The 19756-nt window shown below is 42.0% G+C and overlaps 1 protein-coding gene across 2 annotated transcripts in view; it reads left to right on the forward strand.

Annotated features, from left to right (window-relative positions):
- LOC139133438 (5'-AMP-activated protein kinase catalytic subunit alpha-1-like) overlaps positions 1 to 19756 on the forward strand; it is an 89784-nt gene that overhangs the window by 23339 nt on the left and 46689 nt on the right. For both annotated transcript variants that reach the window (XM_070700033.1, XM_070700032.1), the window contains exons 2-3: positions 8743 to 8871; positions 10193 to 10359. In XM_070700033.1, coding sequence (XP_070556134.1) covers positions 8743 to 8871; positions 10193 to 10359 — 296 coding nt within the window. The remainder of the gene's footprint in view (positions 1 to 8742; positions 8872 to 10192; positions 10360 to 19756) is intronic.

The raw sequence follows: 19756 nt of genomic DNA on the forward strand, positions 1-19756 counted from the left end.
CGAGTGTTCAACACTTGTTTTCAAATCGAACAACTGCACCCTTGTCAACGGTTTACTCAAACAGACAACGCAGTACATGGCTGGTGTAAGAGAATAGCAAGCGCAGAGCGGATACACTGCAGCTCGTGTTTCACGATAATTCTTTGAGCGCGTTATTTTCGTTCGAGTCACATTCTTCGGCCAGGCCGGTAACGACCCCTAGCTCAGTGTGTGGACAAGACCGTGCCATTTTCCGCACAATTTACGAGATAAATCTGGTTAGGTTTGTCTATGAATGATGTCAATCAATCTCACTCCAAAACCACCACTTCAAAACCATGGATATCTCTGTTATGCAAAATGTTCTGTTCGCGGACGACAAAATGTGCTCGCATAGATCATGATTTCACTTAACTTAGTACGAGACATATTTATCTTGTAAACTTATAAATTGTACACATTTCGATGATTTGTAGGCAGAAAGTGTCGTGCTGTACATATTTTCAAAAATCACACATTATGGCTATTAACATTCTTTAGCGCGGAGATACAACAACAGCTTTGAGTTGGCGAGTCGCTGAACTGACCAGACGGTCACGAAATGGTCGTAAAAGGGTGACAGGGCAAACGTCGTAAATAAATTTACCCTTCAAAGTGTGTCGTCTGACGCAAGAAAAACGGGTGACGATTGTTTATTTAAACATGAGAAAGCGTCAACAGGAAGTGCTAAAACTGTCTCCGTCGTTTTTAGAAAGACAACCGAATCCGTGGCACAATTCGGCCAACCAATAAACCAATTTGCATTTTCAAAAAAGAAAATAGAAATGGAGCTAATTTTCAATTTTCAAATGGTTTTATCATCTTGATTATTAACTTTTAGGCCTATTTCTAAATTTAAACTCTTTGGGCTGAGATTGAAATATAGGAAACAGGTATATACTGCTGTGAGGATGGCACTTTACGGCCATTCAAATTTCCCTCTAACAAACTCTATTTCCCACAATTCGTATTTCCGTTTTTCAATTTCCAATATACCAAATGTCCGATTTTCCCATTTCATTTGGGGCGTGGCCCAGTATCTGTTCATACTATGGCGGAAATAATTGTGTCGAAATGGAATTAAGGTGTAACATTTATCTCAGTGTGACCAAATGTACTGGGGCGGGGCTTACGATAATTAGAACAAGATACTTTTAAAAATTAGCGGGAATGAGGGACTGGTCAGTTTCTTCGGCCTTGCAGGCCGGTGGATTCATGGGGGTCACCCTGTTTTTCACTTTGGTGATGGTGTCACCTATTTTTTAGTGCCCAATTAGGGGGTCAGTGTGCTTTTAAATTTCGACACGGGCTCATACTTGCCTAAAATGCATCGTACTAGCCATGAATTTCATCATTCAGTTTCATTTTTCGGCGCGCCCTTTGGGCGCGTAACTTTACTAGTATGAGGTTAGGTACCGTTCAGTTTTTACGGCCGGGGGGGCCCGGCAAAATCCAGGGGGGGGGTCATCAAAATTTTGGAATCCGCAAAGGGGGGGTCATCGCTTTTTCACTGGTAAGAAAGGGGGGGTCACCACATTTTCAAAAACATAATACCAACAATAAAGTTCACTTTATGCCATTGCCATGATCGACCCTCTTTACCGGCGGGCCGCCTTCGGCGGCCCACTACAATAAATATACATTATGTATTACCCATGACCCTCTTAACAGGCAGACGCCTTTGGCGGCCCACTCAAATTAGGTTTACTTCATGCAATGGCCATGATCGACCCTCTTTACCGGCAGGCCGCCTGCGGCGGCCCACTCCAATAAATTGACTTTATGTAATACCCCACAGCAATCTTAATGGCCGTGCGCCTTCAGCAGCCCTGTCCAGTAAAGTCTACTTTATGCAATAGCCATGATCGACCCTCTTTACCGGTGGTACCGGTGGCCCACTAGAATAAAGTTGACTTTACGTTATGGCCAATGACCCTCTTAACCGGAGGGCTGCCTTTGGCGAACCACTCCAATAAAGTTCACTTTATACAATGTCCATGGACATGAGTTGTCTATTGAAATGAAGTTAAAAATTGCCTTACAGTCGTCCTAATTAACAGACGTTTCAATGGATGTGGCTGAGAAGTTTGTGCACTGGCATCTCTGCTACACGAATAAAGTGCGCGGCGTACCGGAGTTCAAATCCAAACCATGCGGGTAAATTTGACGTATGGTTTTAGTTATTTTTAAGCGGGGGGGGGGGGGGGTCCATCAATTTTTTTCGTCTGACAAAGGGGGGGGTCATCTTTTTTTCACGAAAAATGCAGGGGGGGGTCTATATTTTTTTGAACACCGGCGACAAGATTTTGCCGCCCCCCCCCCCAGCCGTAAAAACTGAACGCTCCCTTATCACGAAAATACCGCAAAGGATGCACGAGGACATTGGCGTAGCGTATCGCTCGACGCGAAGCGGAGAGTGATGCACGGCGCCGATGTCATAGTGCATCCTTTGCGGTATTTTCGTGATAATCTTATTATTATACATCTTACATTCTTCACTGGGACATCAAATTGTCTAGCTGTGCAGCTATCTGTTGGCGAGATAGGGTGCGTGGCTATGCAGGTCATCAAAAGGTCAACCCCGCCTTTTGATGACCCGCATAGCGGCGCACGCTACCATGCCAACAATAACTGCTTTTCCACAGCTACAAATTGTCAGAGTAGTGACCGTTTTAGTGCAATATCAACATTTTTTCTTCCGATTTATAGTGCAAATGTAGAACGCTATCTCAGACGGCTTCTGCAAGCTCTGGAGTGTGTGTACTACTCACGTACGTACAGAGCGCGCGAGGCTGAACAAATTGGCCAGTCCCTAACATCGTCTCACATACTGGAAGACAAGAAAAAAACTGTTCTTTGGATGGTAGACTGCGCATGCACTTCAGCCGCAAGAAATTCAAGAAATGGGTGAAAAAGGAAGAAGTCACCGCGAAATAGGTGTTCATCTCCAAAATGTTTTGCCCAGGGCAAGTGGTATCTCTGAACGAACTGTTAGACGGACGATGATGTCTCAAACATTATATCAAACGCCTTTAAGGTCAAGATTTTGATCGGGTTGGAACAGGTGCAATTTATAAAGTGAGCCGGCATACGAATTAAAACTATGATTGGTTACTTAAATCATTATCAGGAGAACATCATTGCGTAAAAAGATTGACAGCTGAATAAATTGATCAGATAAAATTACTAGTAAATGTGGATGCCGCGCTCTGATTGGGCTGATGACTGTCACAATTTACACAATGTTCCAGTTTGCGACGTTGACGGGAAGCGCGCAAAACTTCAGCAGGTCAGGTCAAACTGATTATATCGGACTTTCCTTTCCGGCGGCCGCAACACTATTGTTCTTTTTATGTTCGTTACTCTATCCGTTGAACGACTTGCCCGCGCAAACAACTGTCACAATTTGATGCATTCCTAGGCCAAAGATAGATACTATCAGCTGCCACGCCCCAAATGAAATGGGGAAATCGGACATTTGGTATATTGGAAATTGAAAAAACGGAAATACGAATTGTGGGAAATAGAGTTTGTCAGAGGGAAATTTGAATGGCCGTAAAGTGCCATCCTCACAGCAGTATACACCTGTTTCCTATATTTCAATCTCAGCCCAAAGAGTTTAAATTTAGAAATAGGCCTAAAAGTTAATAATCAAGATGATAAAACCATTTAAACAATTGAAAATTAGCTCCATTTCGATTTTCTTTTTTGAAAATGCCAGTTGGTGTATTGGTTGGCCGGATTGTGCCACGGATTCAACCGGCACAGGTACAGTCTTCAAGGAGCGCAGTCCAGATATTACTTCATATATGGTATTTTATCGTCGTTTATCTCAACAATTGTCAGGAATCCAAAACTTCAATTTGCAATTTGTACCAATTTGCTGTTTTAAGTAAGGATCCCTCGTTGTAGGTGCTCCTTTTATAACGTTACTTATATAATTATTCACAGTATGATTGTACAGAATTCTTTATTTAAATTTATTATTTGTATTTAAATTGAATGGCCTCGCCTGTCCATAGGGGCGAAGTGAACTGACAGCTCTGCCCTGGCAACAGACGCGCATACCTGGAACTACCAGACAATAATCCCTTTTCTTGCCAGAGAGAGCGCTTCATTACACGCATCGATAAACCTCGATTAACGCCGGTTCGATTGATTGGAAACACAACTTAACTTATTTTTAGGCGAGGCGGTATTTGTGTACAGGTTGAAACGTTACTGTAAGAACGCCTGTCGCGCAGCATCAGCTGGCAAGCCTCAGGTGGCCACAGGTTGTTCGGCTCAGTCGGGGAGAACAAATTTATCCACGTTTCGTCTAAACTCCGCCAAGAACTTTGGACCCCAACCCACAAAAATAGAACCGGCGTGTACAGTTATAAGGCGACCTTAATGCAGCATTGAGCCGTGCTACGTGTCAAATCGATACCTATACAAATATTGATACTTCTCCCAGTCTGGAGAGGGCGACATTTCGGATTTTCATGGTTCCCAGCTGACCCCCTTCCGGACACAATACAGGTTAACGTTTTCAACTGGTTTGACGTCAATGATTATCCGTAAGTTACACACACAGTTCTGTAGCCAAGATGTAAAAATTGGTCAATGACTTGTAAAGTATCAAGTAATAAAGAAATAAACAATACACCGGCTATTATATAACGCTTGAGGAGTGTCCGAAACGGGAGAAAAGGATTTCAATTTACAGGTACATACCGAAAGACTCGACTGTATCCCGGTAAACCCATCATCGCTTTAACTGTAATTGTCGCACTTGTTTATGGGCGGATTATCCGCTGTCTATTCGGCTACAAGAAAAGAATTGCCGATTGTGTGTCTACTTTTCTGTTGATCTAGCGGCTTTACCGTCTGTTTGTAGTTTGCGCCGGTGTTGTGTTGGAACTTGCCTACGGGAGATTATTTGACGGTACTTGAAGAATTTATCGACGACACAGGAGTACATTAGTCTTGTCACTTTTAAAACCCGAATGAACTCCGGTCAGGTTTTCTGTTGTTTTGTGTTGTGTCGCGTCCGCAGCCAGTCGGACAATAAACACTTCAGGTTGACTCTGCAAACCTTTTCAACTGCTTGAGCTGAAAATCGGTCGCCGGGGATTAACTGATTGTCGTCGCGCTGAGTGCGACAGATATACCTGCGCGTTTATTGGAAGCAAGCCCATGAAAAGTTCGCGCAACCCTCAAGTTTATTTTTCGTTTGATACTTTTTAAAAATATTAAGGTCATTTTGATACAGAAAAACTGTTGCACATTATTTGACCATATTTGCGCCAAAATGGATGACTATTTCTCTGAGAATTAACTAAATTTTGACGAAAATTCACTTCCCTGTCGTCTGGAACTCAGTCAGCAGGGTGGATACGGCGAAATAGAAAGGAAATCAACACCACCCACTTTAAAACGTTGACGCACTACCTAATCGATTAGGAAAACACTTTGGCGGCAGACGGTGTTTTGACGTTTGAATCAAACCTTTTTTTACAGCGGTAGGCGAAAAAGTGGACGGAATGTTTGATCTCGTGTGGTTGTAGCTTAGCCGGTGTGTCGGTCAACCTCGTCAATGTTAATAAAGGGTGAAGTCGTTTGAACAATACTTAATTTCGAGAGCTCTCAATCAAATTCGATTCACCCGTGTAGTTCTGCCTGGTTACCGATGACCCGTCGCCAGGCATACCCGCAGTTACTATGGCAACGTCAAAACAATACAATTTGGAGGTCAGGGAGTCGACAGATTATAGTCTCAACAAAAATTACGACAAAATAATGTTCACCTGTTCGCCAGTTTTCAAGTACACTCGACCAGGTTACTCGAGAAACTCGACGCCGCTTAATCTGCCGTTGACACATACACCACTTCATTTCGTAAACAAATGTTTTCTCAATTGCTTTTCATATGTGCAGTGCGTCCGCTCCAACATGTCTGATTTTAGGCAGCGTGTTGTTCGTAAGAACGACAGACATGACGTGCCTAGAAGTTTGAACTTGTTGAGGTCGATGCGACACGACCTATCAAACGACACAATATCGCCGATAGAAAAAAAACTGAAGTGACGAAAATCTCGAGGACGTCAACAGACTGTGCCGCACCGATAATATCAGCCAATGCAGACAGTTCAAAAAATATGAAGAAAAAGAAGAAAAACGAGCGTTACAAAACTATCTTGGCGCAGACTGCAGGACCCATGATGCAGAAAGTAGCTACGGTGGTATGCATTTAGGGAATTATCTGTAGGTAATCTTACAATTGTCGGCTGATGTACGAAGCGATTTTCCAGTGTCAAATAAACAACTTTGTGATGTTTCGCGCAAAACCGGACCCCACGCGCCGGTATTGTGCACGTTATGGACATAATGTGGAGTTGACGCCAGGTCTCATGGACCGCTTGAGTAAATGTGTGTGGTTGTAGACATATGTACAAATGCGCACAACTTTAACGCGATTAAGGTTATTTCTGAATCAGTAATTTATGTGAACCATATTGCATATCTCTTGCAAAGGTCCGACGACCCCAGAGGGCGAATCTCACAATCGCTTCGATGAGAAAATTCCGAATAACTTCACCCGCCCAAAACGACATCTGTGATGTTCACGATAGTTCCACGCGTGTTGTCTTCTTCTTCCCTCCACGGCCAAGTATTGGCGTCTCTGTTTCCATGGCGACATGGCGGGGGGACATATCGACCCCACAATTTACCGTTTTTACGCGGTACTGAAGAAAGGCGTGTTCACGCGTCTGTCGTCGCAGCGGTCAAGTTTTCTTTCAGCTCAAATTTCCGCTCAACTGATCTTGATATTCTTACTGTGAGTGATATTCTTACTGTGAGAGAATTTTTTTGACATTCTTACGAATTTGTGTACGTCGACCGGCTAACTTTGTTTACTCTATCTAGCAAAACTGGATTCACTTGTATTGTCGGTGAATTTATCACGACATTATCATTGACTCTTATTACCCCTGCTATTGTAGATGTAGTGTTTTGTAACCTTGAGATTTCAGACGGGGTGTCATTCGCTCTCTACCTGCCTGTCTGGCATTACGAATTTGAATACAAAGGTGACTACAAGCCAATCAAGTGCCGGATGGGGGTTGTGCTTACCTGTAAACGATGTGCGTAAGCTTTCCGCCCACTCCAGTTTGCCTGTGCTGTGTCCTCCACAAACAAACTTCGCATTGACGCGTTCAAAACCCTCGAAATACGTACCGAACACCTGATCTTCCTCATGGAAACAGCGCGCCACGTTTGAGTATTGTCAATTACCCGCAAAACGCGAAAACGTGCAAGGTTTTGGATGTGAACTTCTCAAGTGTGGCAAACCTAACAATTTTATCGTGTCCATCAGTATATATTCATTGCCCTCTTAATCTCCACCCAGAGCGACAAATCAACCAACCATAAGATATGAAACATAATTTAGTTAACAAAAAATAGACCACTACTTAACGAACTAATAAATAGATAGATAGATAAAATAAATAAATAAATAAATAAATAAATAAATAAATAAATAAATAAATAAATAAATGCTCTATGGTCCTAATTTGACATGGTTCATCGATATGTCATTGGATTTTTATTACCTGAAACTTTAACTGTTTTCGTTCTGTATTTCCTTTTGTTGACTATTTGTTGCCATTTATTTGTTTCTGCAGCAACGAATGTGACGCGCAGACTCGACATACAGCTGCCGTATAGAAAGTCAACTGATGTTCATTTCAACACAACACTCTGCTAGTTAACATCTTATCAGTTATGTCCCAACGGGGCGATCGTTCCTATTTATTGTTACACGGAAAATAATTCTGAAATAATACTAGAAAAACCACAAAATTTGCCACGCAATGCTTCAATTTCCTAATTCACACCACCCCTATAGTTTAATGTAAAGGTCCGGAATTTGAAAGAAACAGAGCGGACGAACCCCTCATGACAACAGTCTCGTTTTTAAACACGAAAGTTCCTTCTCTTAAGGTGTGCGATATTATACATCATCAGTGTTAGGCAATGCTGGTATGTTGCCGAGAGGTGCAAACAGCTAAGATCGCTACGTCGCAACTGAGGTGGCAGGAATCTCTGTGTGTGTATGTGTGTGTGTGCGAGAGAGAGAGAGAGAGAGAGAGAGAGAGAGAGAGAGAGAGAGAGAGAGAGAGAGAGAGAGAGAGAGAGAGAGAGAGAGAGAGAGAGAGAGAGAGAGAGAGAGTCAATCTTTACTCCTACTTTAACCCTTTCACCCCCAGTTCCCTGTATACAGGTCCAACTTTACCATAGAAAACAATGGATTTGGGACAAACCATGGTGGTGAAAGGGTTAAACGCTTCTTGTGTCCTTATTGATATGATTTACAGTATTTTCTGTGTTGTTCCAGATGTTTTTTCTCCTCTTTTCTATTTATTTGCATTTTTATAATTTTTTTTCATTAATGAACGTATCTGTAAGTGGCATCCGTCAGGTATTGGTGACAAGAATAAAATACAAATAAAGAGAAGAAGAATATTAATTTAGATTATTCTCAAAAGAGAATGCAAAGAAAAGATATAAACATCAAGTCATCCAAGGAAATAGTGATTGATACAATACATGACGGTTTGAATTATAGAGTGACGTCACAAAAACGTTAGAACTCTATCCGCGAACTATAAAACCCTGTATGTTTTTAAAAGACAGCATGAACTAACGGAGACGGCTTATTCTTTCACGTTGCTGTAGGTTGCCATCAAGGTAATAGACACCAAGAAGATAAAAGAAGACTATGTCAGGCAAAATTTACACAGAGAAGCCCGGATACTTGCCCAAGTCCGCCATCCAAACATCATCAGACTGTACGAAACTATTCGGGTGAGTGTGTTAGGGCCCTGTCTTTGTCATTTCAAGGGAGGGGAGGGCGCCGATGCGTGAAAAACAATACCTTTTATCTGCTACTAACTGTAAAATAAAGCATATCTGATAACTTGCAATTTATATCAAATTTTTATTGGCCCCTTATGTTTCTCTAAAAGTCCCTTTCAGGGAAGTGTGATTGAATGTTCTCGTCAGTTTGGTATGTTCCTACACTTGATGAAGAACACGTCAAATCAAAGCCGTCCTGAATTAACGAGAAAGAGCACAGTGGCACTTTATTCAAAGTAACGCCACATTAAGGGGGCGTTGCACATAGCACAGCGTGTTTTGCTCAAAATCACCTATTTGCAAAGATTCATTCAATTTTTCAGTAATTTGTTACCCTAAGATTGCAATATTGTCCGTCCATCGAGAAATCTCGCGAGATTTAGGTATTCACCTATTTTTGCAAACTCTGCGAAGTAAGTCAATCCTTGCTTGCGCCAGGGTATCTGTACACATCGCATAAATTTCTGACTTTTGTGAAGTCCTGAGACACTTTTAATGAATCTACCGTTTGTCTGTAGGCGGTCGACCATGTTTTGCGAACACCGCAGCCGCGCGAGATCTCGTAAAATCTGGCGCTGGGAAAATGGTTTATTGCACATAGGCAGTAGACTGTCCATGGTTGCACGTACATCACAGACAGTCGTTTTCGTGCCAGATGTTTGTTATGAATTACAATTTACTCCGAGAAATTAATGCCATTTCCATATGTGTGTAAATCAGTGGATGAAGGAATGCAATCATATTACTTTATGCAATCATCTAATTGCTCTCTACAGTTGCAAGATTAAACAGGGAGCGTCACTGAGGACCGTTGGACAAAACCCCTCTTTGAGTACTTGACCTATACGTATCACCCAAGTTAAATCCATTCGGCAAAACAACTCCCAAAGAGAGATACCAAACTTAGGGGTCGAAAAGTGAATGTGATGTTACAGTAGTGTCCCGTTAACCTTTTGATTCATTTATTCAGTTAAACTCCTGAGAGTGTACATTCAACAGTAACAGCTCCTTAAGTGGCGCATTAACATTTCAACATGAAAGCTACATCATGACGTAGGCTGGATTATATTGCACTCTCTCGGCTTGCGCGCTCTCTCAATATATATATGTATAGCTATGTGCATGTATTCTTTAATCAGTAAGAAATGTGTTTATAATAATATCAAATATTAGAACGAACCTGAGACCGATTTGGACAAATTTTCAATACGTTTTGATTCAATATTAGACATTCATCATTGAATGTTTTGTTTAAATTTTGCTTTCTCAGTCTAGCACACTGTACTGCCTGGTGACCGAGTTCGCCGGCGGCGGACAATTATTGGAGTTCGTACGAGGACATAAAGATGGCCGACTGACGGAGAAAACAGCTAGGCCGTTCGTCAGGCAGTTAGTGTCGGCACTGCACCACTTGCATGAGAGGGGAATCGTCCACAGGTAGGAGGAAATAAAATTAATGACAACTGGGTCATACATCGCGATTTGACAAACCTTCGTAATCTTGACGGGGTTCAATAGGAAGACCTCCTAAGTTAAGAAACTCTTTTTTGTAAGAGCGAATGGGCTCAGTGTTTTCCAGGTGCATGCCTTAGCCGAGTATGCGTAATGATACACGCTTCAGGGTCTGTGGAGCACAGACGTACATTTAAGCTAGAATGCGCCTCGGGGACACATATTCGTACTCTCAAATTTTCACAGTAGTTTTGTGTTCTACCACTGGAGGGGACTTATTTTGCAGCTGATGGAGTAAATAAACATAAGCCTTACTTTTTGCCAGTTTGAAAATCGATTTTCCCCATAGAGTTAACACCGCGACAGGGATGGCGGCCATTTTGAATTTCCTGTGTCAGGAAAGTTTCAATAATTTGTTGCCACGATATCAGAATTGCTCGGTGACCTATTGTATTCTTGGTTTTTAAAGGGAATGGTTGAAGTTTTTCTTGACGAAAGTTTGAGCAAAAGTTTAAGTCTTTCGATTTTGAGGCGCGTACTAGCGTAATACGGTGACGTCGTTTTCAAAACCAACAACACGTTTTGCTTCCACGCCCATCTTACTGCAGATGAACGGCCACAATATTGTGTATGTTGAATTCTTTTAAACGAAGACCTACAAATATTCTATTTTATGAAAACTTGAAATATCCCAATCACCACGACAAAGCATCCAAGTTGAATCCATGGAATTGTAAGGGTGACCGAGTTGTTCACTCTTTGCGTCTCGCAGTTGGACTCAAAAGTTAGAAGGAAAACAGTGAAACGATACTGGCATGGTATGTGAATTTGCAATAAATGATTTTCAGCACTTTAGTTTGTTTGAAATGGCCAGTAGATTCGATTATGTTGAATGCTTTCCCCGGGTATTTTGTAAAATAAACAGAGAGAGAGAGAGAGAGAGAGAAGAGAGAGAGAGAGAGAGAGAGAGAGGTCACCCACCATTCTGATTTGGTATTCAATATATATAAGAAATATTTACTGATGACCGGAAACTCAAGGTAACTAGTTTGCGTCGAATCATGGATTATTACAGGAAATGTCTGCGATACTTTGAATGCAGTAACATGACATATGTGTTAAAAGTTCGAGCAATTCTTCCCTGAAATTGTTTTTATTAGAAATAAACTTCCAAGAAATAAACATTTCATATACTGCCGGTATGGATGAACTATGGATTCTTGGCGGGAACCATTCTTAGACGCACAGAGATATACGGGCGAATTCTGATACGTGATGGCGACATGCCAGTTGAATTTCAAAACGCTCAGTGCGATGAGAAATAATTAGTTCGATCAGATATTTGTTCATTGAGTTCAGTCTATACTATTTGCTGAGACGTGTACCTGCCTGTCCATTTCATAAACACGTCCTTTGGAAATATGGTAAATCGATAATAGAACAACACGTTTCATTAGCTTCACATGTTTACGCCTTCGGTTTTCGACGGCCGAGTTGCCATGGCAACACAAGGGGATGGAAAAGAGGAGATGGCGACAACGCTTTCAAAATTAATGAGAAAGATGCGCAGACCGGGTTTCTGTGAACGTCAGGGAAGGTTGTTGTTTTGCACTGTCTCAGCAAAAACATGTCGCGACCTTCAAAGTTTCCAGGAAACCCGGGACCTAGATCACTCACGCGCTCTAGATTTTCAAAATGCATCGCACTTTGAAGTTGTTCGATTGCGGGCTTACCTTGAGTTGAAAACCTTTGTCTGTCGGAACTGGCATTCAAACGAGCAGCCCCACTTGTATCGATAGCATTTCTAAACCCCTTAAATCTTCCCGGGCGTGCACTTTTTCCTTTCAGTTGATGAGATAAATTCATCTATAGATATGTTGAAATCGCTAGTTTCGCTTTTCAAAGAAATGCAAGGTCAAAGTCTCAACAAAGTTAGGTCGCGCCCTTCAGCGCTTTTGTGCGCTGGCAACAGCGCTGACCTTCAACTCGTCCATATAAACACATATTCTTCTATTAGCAGCTTGACGCATACGGTTTTTTTATGTCACAGATTCAGAGCAGCATATCTGTCGCTATCAAAACAAGCCTTTCCTATAAATAACAGTGTAGTGGAATACCTAGTTCGGTTAAATAAGGGCAAACGATAGTGATATTATCTTTCAAATGAACCTGCGCCAAAATAGGCCAAGGATATCTGACGTCATCAACGGGGTGAAATTGATCAGTGATTGTAAAGTTTTGCCAGGGGAATCGCGGAGAGAGAGAGAGAGAGAGAGAGAGAGAGAGAGAGAGAGAGAGAGAGAGAGAGATGTGCAGATCTTTTTTATCATTGATTCAGAATATGATAGGGTGACTTACATACAAATTGTCGTGCAGAATTCTGTAGTTGTTTATATTCAACCATAATAATAAAAAATATTTATTATCATGATCTGCTGGTAATTGAGTCGAGGATTGAGGTAAGAATAATGGTGGCGTGTTTTGCTAAGGCTGACAGAACAGCGCCCTCCAAACACATAACACGCATCCTGTATTGAAAATTAATAAAGTTCATTCACAATTCTCTGTATAACCATCGTTTACGTTCTACCCGTACACAAGGGTATCTTCAACTCACTTTTTTAGTTTTGTTGCCATCGCGTGGCCGATATAAACTCTCACATTTACATCGCAAAATGATAGGTGGGTTTATACAAATAACTCCATATCTGGGGAACTGTGAAATTTTATGGAATCTTACCCTTTCTCGGGCCGTTAATAGAATTTTTTTTTGCTGCTTTTATGTCTCCCGATTGACTTTTCCACCTGATGGACGTCATGATGTTTTCGACGCTTCACAGCACCGCAGTCTCACGATCGCTAAATGCTCCGCGCATGCGTAAATGAGCACATCTTCTGTAGAGAGCTCTAACACCGGGATTCAGTTCGACACACTTTTCCGCAAGCATGGACATTTGTATACCAGGGAAAGCATGAAATATATACCGGTATGTGTACCAGTGAAGAAGACAGAATCACCCCGGCCAAACAATATTTTCACAACTTTCTGACAATTTGAATAATATTCCGTGATGTTCGGTGCCTTTGAAATATGCAATTAGCTTACGCCCAAAGACAGAAAAAAATAAAGCGTTCTAGTCCGGACTAGACTAACATCGGAAATCATTTGCATACATGCACAGACCGTTTTGTGACAGATTTTAAGGCGAGGCATTGCAAACTGACTTTTGAGTGGAACAAGAAACTACGTGCCGGTAAATACATGTCAGGTTTATGATGACGGAGCTTTAACAAAGCTAATTAGATTTCTTGTTGCGTTTATCACCGGAATTGAATTCGATTTTTTGACATTACGGTAAGATTTTTCTCTTCGACGCACGCGCATACCCGTTGATGACGGAGTGGAGTGGATGCAAGGGCGCGCTCAACTGGTCCAACCTTGACACGAAAACGACTTTTTCTGGCGCTGATGAACTTTGCCTTTGCTTGAATTTAGCGTGACCCCGAGAGGTAACGGCCGCGAAATCTGTCGACAGATCTACGGAACAACGCGTGGAGACGAGAAGTTTTTCATGTCTGGCAAGGAACTTTTCATTGAATGCAACGGGGCGAGGTTTCCTTTAAAGAATATGAATTTCTATTTCTTCTGTATTTGCTCTCAGTATTGAACACTACACGCCCTGTGTTAATCGCTCTTTTCACAGGTAAACTTTCAAACACCTACATCAATAGGGTGTTCACTTCTCAGCCGTCGATGTTTATGCTGTCATTTTTCTTTTCATGATTTTCAAGTCTGGCGTCTCTCTAAGTCTTGTTCGCTCTGTGCCGCGATCAGTTGGTCCCTGCCTTTAAGGCGTGCCGGGTCATCAAAATACGCTAGGAGGCTCCAATCTTCACTGGTCGCTTGTCTTTGCGACCCTCAAAAGTAGATTTCATACTAAGGGATATGCCATAACATCATAGAGGATGGTCAAAAATATGAAAAATCCTGCTTAAGTAAAAATGCCGCCCTTTCTGCTTCTGCAAAATATTCTCATGTTTTGAAAATTAGAAAAGTTGGAATTCTGGAAAATCTGGGAAAAATTTTGTCAACCTACAACGAAAAGACATTACAAATCGTCGAAGGGGAAAAATCAAATCAAAACAAAACGAAACACAAAATTTCGCGCGTCCCCTATCTGACCGACTGGTGCATCCTTAATCAGATGCCAATCTACATTTTTCACCTCGTCCCCTCGAAGACAGGGTCAGGATTAGAGTGAGACAGTCGTGCCGCCGACCTCTCCTTCAAATACCGTGACTTGGTCAGTGTAACCGCGATTGCCACCGACTTAACCCTAATCCCTCCGGATGAGATTCTGATCTTAAGGTTGAATGGGCTTATATGATGTAGTGACCAAAACCTCTTCACTGTTGCCACTGTTGCAAGGATGAAGGATGACGTGTTTGCATTTTGGCTGCTCTACAAGTCAGCTTATAAAGGGCTGTGTATGTATGTATGTATGTATGTATGTATGTATGTATGTATGTATGTATGTATGTATGTATGTATGTATGTATGTATCTGTGTGTATGTTTATAAGTGTGTATGTATGTATGTGTGGTGTGTGTGTTTATGCATGTTTGTGCGAATGTATGTGACATGTGCACACACGTAGGTATGTATGTATGTATGTAGGTAGGTAGGTAGGTATGTATGTATGGATGTATGTAGGTAGGTAGGTATGCAGATAGGTAGGTAGCTATATGTGTGTACGTAAGTCAATGTTTCAAGTTCTGTGAATTTGTTAACTCTGTGTGTGAAATGCGCTTTCACACGTGCAAAAGTCTTAACGCTGATCGTCTGACATGACAAGTTCATTGTCTATTGTCACCTTTCACTGTGTCTGTTTGCCATCCTGTTTACCTGTCCACTGACTGCTCATCTTTATAAACCTGCCGACTGTGTGTGTCTCCTTCTTGTCTGTCAGGGGATTCACCGGAATAACTTATTTTCGTGTCCGCTATTAGAGCAATATCTCCGCTTCAACAAGCCCGTCAATGTTATCATTCAGGGGGTATTGTAGCTGGGTCCCTCGGCGAATCTTTGTGAATTCGATTCAGTGAAGATTGAATCGCCTCGGGCGGGTGAGGACGATTTCCAATGCAAGGTAATAAGGCCGTGAAATGCACACCCCAATTTGAATTCTGCGATCACTCACTCAGAACATATTTGATCCGCGGAGCTACTCGTGTCAAGATCTTCTATCCCACCAGCGTAGGTAACATCCGTTGCTGTAATTCGTGTGAGATGACCCGGGCATGAGCGCCAGATGAACGGGCAACTCATACGCACTGACAGGGAGTGATCTAGCGCTGGGCAAGTCTCAGTGGACCAACCGTGCGTTTGCTAATAAAACACGGCGATATTCGGCACCGACGTGTGTGCTTTCTGACTGGAGAAGTTCGCGCCCAGAACATTGCTACTTGAAATCGGATCACGGCATGTCAGTTTCGCCTGCTTTATTTCAGCGTTCAACGACCGGTCGACTCCCGGCTCATCATCATGACAGGTCAACCAATTACGGCGGAGTACCTCCTCATTTAGCTCCCATATATGTCCAAACGATGGCAAATTGTTTTTTCCCCCAAACTGTAATGTCCCCCAATCCCCCCACCCAGAAGCTGAATTAACCCAGGTCATCAAAGTACTCTATTAAAATTGCTGAGTGTGGCGATTTGCCATTCAACATTTTTGTGCTGTCCCTGAAAAGAGGTGACGCTGTATTACAGCTCTTCTCAAATTTGAAGTGATTAATGTTTTACATCACATCTGTGATTCCAACAATCGATTATTGAATCGGTAAAAAAGAGCAGTGACGTTTTGTGTATTTTTCTGTCTGTTAATGGAGCGAATTACAGGTAAAGACAATATTTAGAATAGTGCAGATAAAAATAGCATCGTTCTCATGAAATGGACATTTCAATATTTTTTCTGCGTCACTCCCGCCCCTTGTTTGAGAGCGGGCTAATTGTACAAGCTTCCCCGCCACCCCCCTTATATCCAGTTCGTTTTACAAACAACGAGCTTCTCCGTAATGCGCCCCTCTTTCCCGATTGATGATAACCCTACTTTGCCCTCGATAACAAGTGTGAAAAAATCTGTGTCCCCTGCTCCACTTCTAACGTATTTATACACATACCAAGCGACCTGAGGCCTTTTGTCGTCAAGACATGACCCCTATTTTAAGGTCACGCTCATTTGGAAACTGTTTTGAAAGTCGACATGGCACCATCAAAGACTCTTAAGCGCTTTTTAGCTCAGCTGTGATTAGCCCATCATTCAATTTTATTGTCTCCGACTTTGCATGTTTATGAACTTTGAATCCGACAATTTTCCGTCAGCGGAATGCTTTCATACGCCCAAGGACTGTTTTCCTTAGGTTGGGGGACTATTAATAACTTTAAGTGACGGATTCTTGAGCAAACAGCTATCATAGAAATTATCAATAAAACCAACGCCCTCGGATCCAGGTAGCGATTTTTTGGCACCATTCAGTGGTAGACATGCGTGAAACGAACGTACAAGGCGGCAAGTTACAGTTGTTTCATCCACATATGGTTCTTTGGTCAATATGAAGACAGGCGTGATGGAAACTGATAGGGCATTTTTCCCCTCGACGTCCAAACCTTTCGCCCCTAATTGAACACTGTGAATTAAACTTTCACAGCCAACGTTTTCATTTACTTCAAACGTCAACCATTTTAAGCGCTAAAAGTTTGACGCTTCCCACCAATTTTCCGCGCGCGGGATTTTTTTTATGCAGACGATAGGTAGTAAAGCGGGAATAATTTGGTAATTGAACATGCATTCTTTCCCTTGTCCTCGACATCAATCTGTGTGATTGACTGCATTGCAGGAATTCCGAGAGAATTTGTTCTCGTTTTAAATTTAGTCGGGAGATAGTAAGCGAGATTTATTATCGGTCGCGATATTTTCAAGCATACGGAAAGAAAGAGTGCTCATATAACCCAAGACAAGTGATAGAGAGTTCGTTTGACGGTGGAGGGTGTACCCATAATTCTTGAGAGGCTCCTGTTGTACGTTCGCGCTCCTCAAGTTCTATCGGTTCAGGCATAATCCTCGCTCGTGGCATCAATCGAAAGTTATCTTTCAATTTTCAGTATCCAGCGTACGACCTCTCCACGTTGCCGAGTTTCTCCGTAATTGACTGCTCGAATTATTATGTTCCCTAAGCGAATGTCTCTCAATAAATTCAACACACTCAAGCCCGTAGCAGCATGGTTCACTGGAGCGTTCAAAAATTTTAATAGTCAGCCACTTCCAGGCCATGGTATTGGCGTTGTCCAGACGACACTTAAACCTTAAACCAGCTTTGTGTACCTTACACAAGTAAGAGAGCTGTAGCAGAACTCAAAACTCGTCAGAATTCGAACTCGGCATTTTGTAAGGTCGTTTTCAGGCGAATCCTACGAGCATTAGTTGAGTCAGTGGTAGGCAAAGTGCAACCTTGAACTTAATATGATATCATCGTTTTAGGGTTCCCATGGTAACGCGAGTGTAATTCGAGAAGGATGACTCATCGGTCTTATTGAAGCACGCGGAGTTCAGAATCTAGTAATGTTCACACGGCGAGATGATGAGATACCCATAACACTCAAGTATCAGCTGAGGAATTAGAGGTGCCTGGATTTAACCTCTGACCCGATGACATCATCACTGATGAACAGTAATCATAACTAATCACCGCTCGGAGATGTTTCAAACCAAATTCCGGGGGATTTTTCGATATCGTCATCGATGACGCATAAGTTTAGCGAGAGAGAGACTCACGGCTTAGTCTTTCTTGCTTTCGAATGTGAAAGTCAGATCGCTTCTTCGCAGCACAGTCAACGTGACTCACGGCATTGACTTTGAAATTCTGAGCTTAATTATGATTTACCGCGCGACTGACGCGTGGACGACAAGGGGGCGCTCGTCTTGAGATCGATATTCCACGGACGACACTGAACGGAGATGTCAAGGTTACGGGTTCTAGGCTGCACACATTTTGAACTTAATCTACAATTTGTTGCTCAAACATTCAAAACACGAACCCGCAACCTTACTCCCGGGCAATTTTATCTTTTTTTCCCTCATTTCGATTAATACAATTGACAGCGTCACGATGCGTGCACTGTGGCATTTTGCATGACGTCATAAACACAGGAAAGCTTCTATACGTGCGATTTTGTTTTGTTTTGCTCATAAAGACTAAAATGTCACCTAAAATCATTACGTCTTCCAGCAGCTTTCAAAATTTTTCTTCCCGATATTGTGATGCTCATCAAAATCGAAAATATTACGTCATCACAGATAGATGTACGTCATTACTGTGTTATGTGCGCACAATTAAGTGAAATCAGAATTTTACATAGGCAATATTTTTTTACTTTCCAAGAAACATCTATTGAATAGTCACATTTACTAGTGAATTTGTTGAGCTGCAGCTAATGAGTTCCGGCGTTGCCTTGGTTACAACACGGATTACTCGAAAATATTTGACAAAACTGGTTTTGTGTCTCGCGTTTTCTTCTTCTGCACAGTGCTCATCGTGTCAACTGATATAGGCATACGAATCGATCAATAAATGTCTCTATATCTCCTGGGCATGGTTTAGAAATCGCAGGCTAAACATAATCATGATATTGTCGCGTTATTCAGAGTGTTATTGGTAAAAATAACATGTATGTAACTTTATAAGGAAAATTGAAAAGGAATGCACGTCACATTTTAACATGGTTGCCGCACACGACCGCGTGGCCCACAGTCGGTTTGACAACAGTGAAAATACGTGCGCTGCATCCACAATGCCGGAATGAAATGAGGTTGAGGTTTATCATTGACAGCTGTTTGAGTAAGGCTTTCGAGTTCCGTATGCAAATATGATTAATATGCGTCAATTTCATCGATGATCGATGGAGGACTCGACTCGCGCAGTGCAGCCCGCGCCACTCTGAGAAGTCAAACCCGATCCTACCGAGGAATGTATTGAACAAATAATACGTAATTACTATCGAATCGATTTGTTGCGCACCTCAGATTTTCAGTGATATCATAGCATGTTTCAAAGCGATGCTGTTTACCTAAACATTCTAACGCCATTACGGTGCAACTACATACAACCTGGCGACAGAAAAAACGCGCGGTTAGTGACTTCACCTGCGACCTACAATATCGTCTGCGGCGAAAAATGATGCAAATTGTTTTTAAGAGATTTTTTATGGTAATGTGATGAAAGATACTCCAATATAAAACACGTTTTAACTTATTTGTGGAAATTCTGAACACAGGTGAGAAAATTTGTTCTGATATTTCGGCGGGAAAATTACACCGACCGAC

Source organism: Ptychodera flava, chromosome 5 (assembly GCF_041260155.1).
Source record: "Ptychodera flava strain L36383 chromosome 5, AS_Pfla_20210202, whole genome shotgun sequence".
Taxonomy (NCBI): Eukaryota; Metazoa; Hemichordata; class Enteropneusta; family Ptychoderidae; genus Ptychodera; species Ptychodera flava.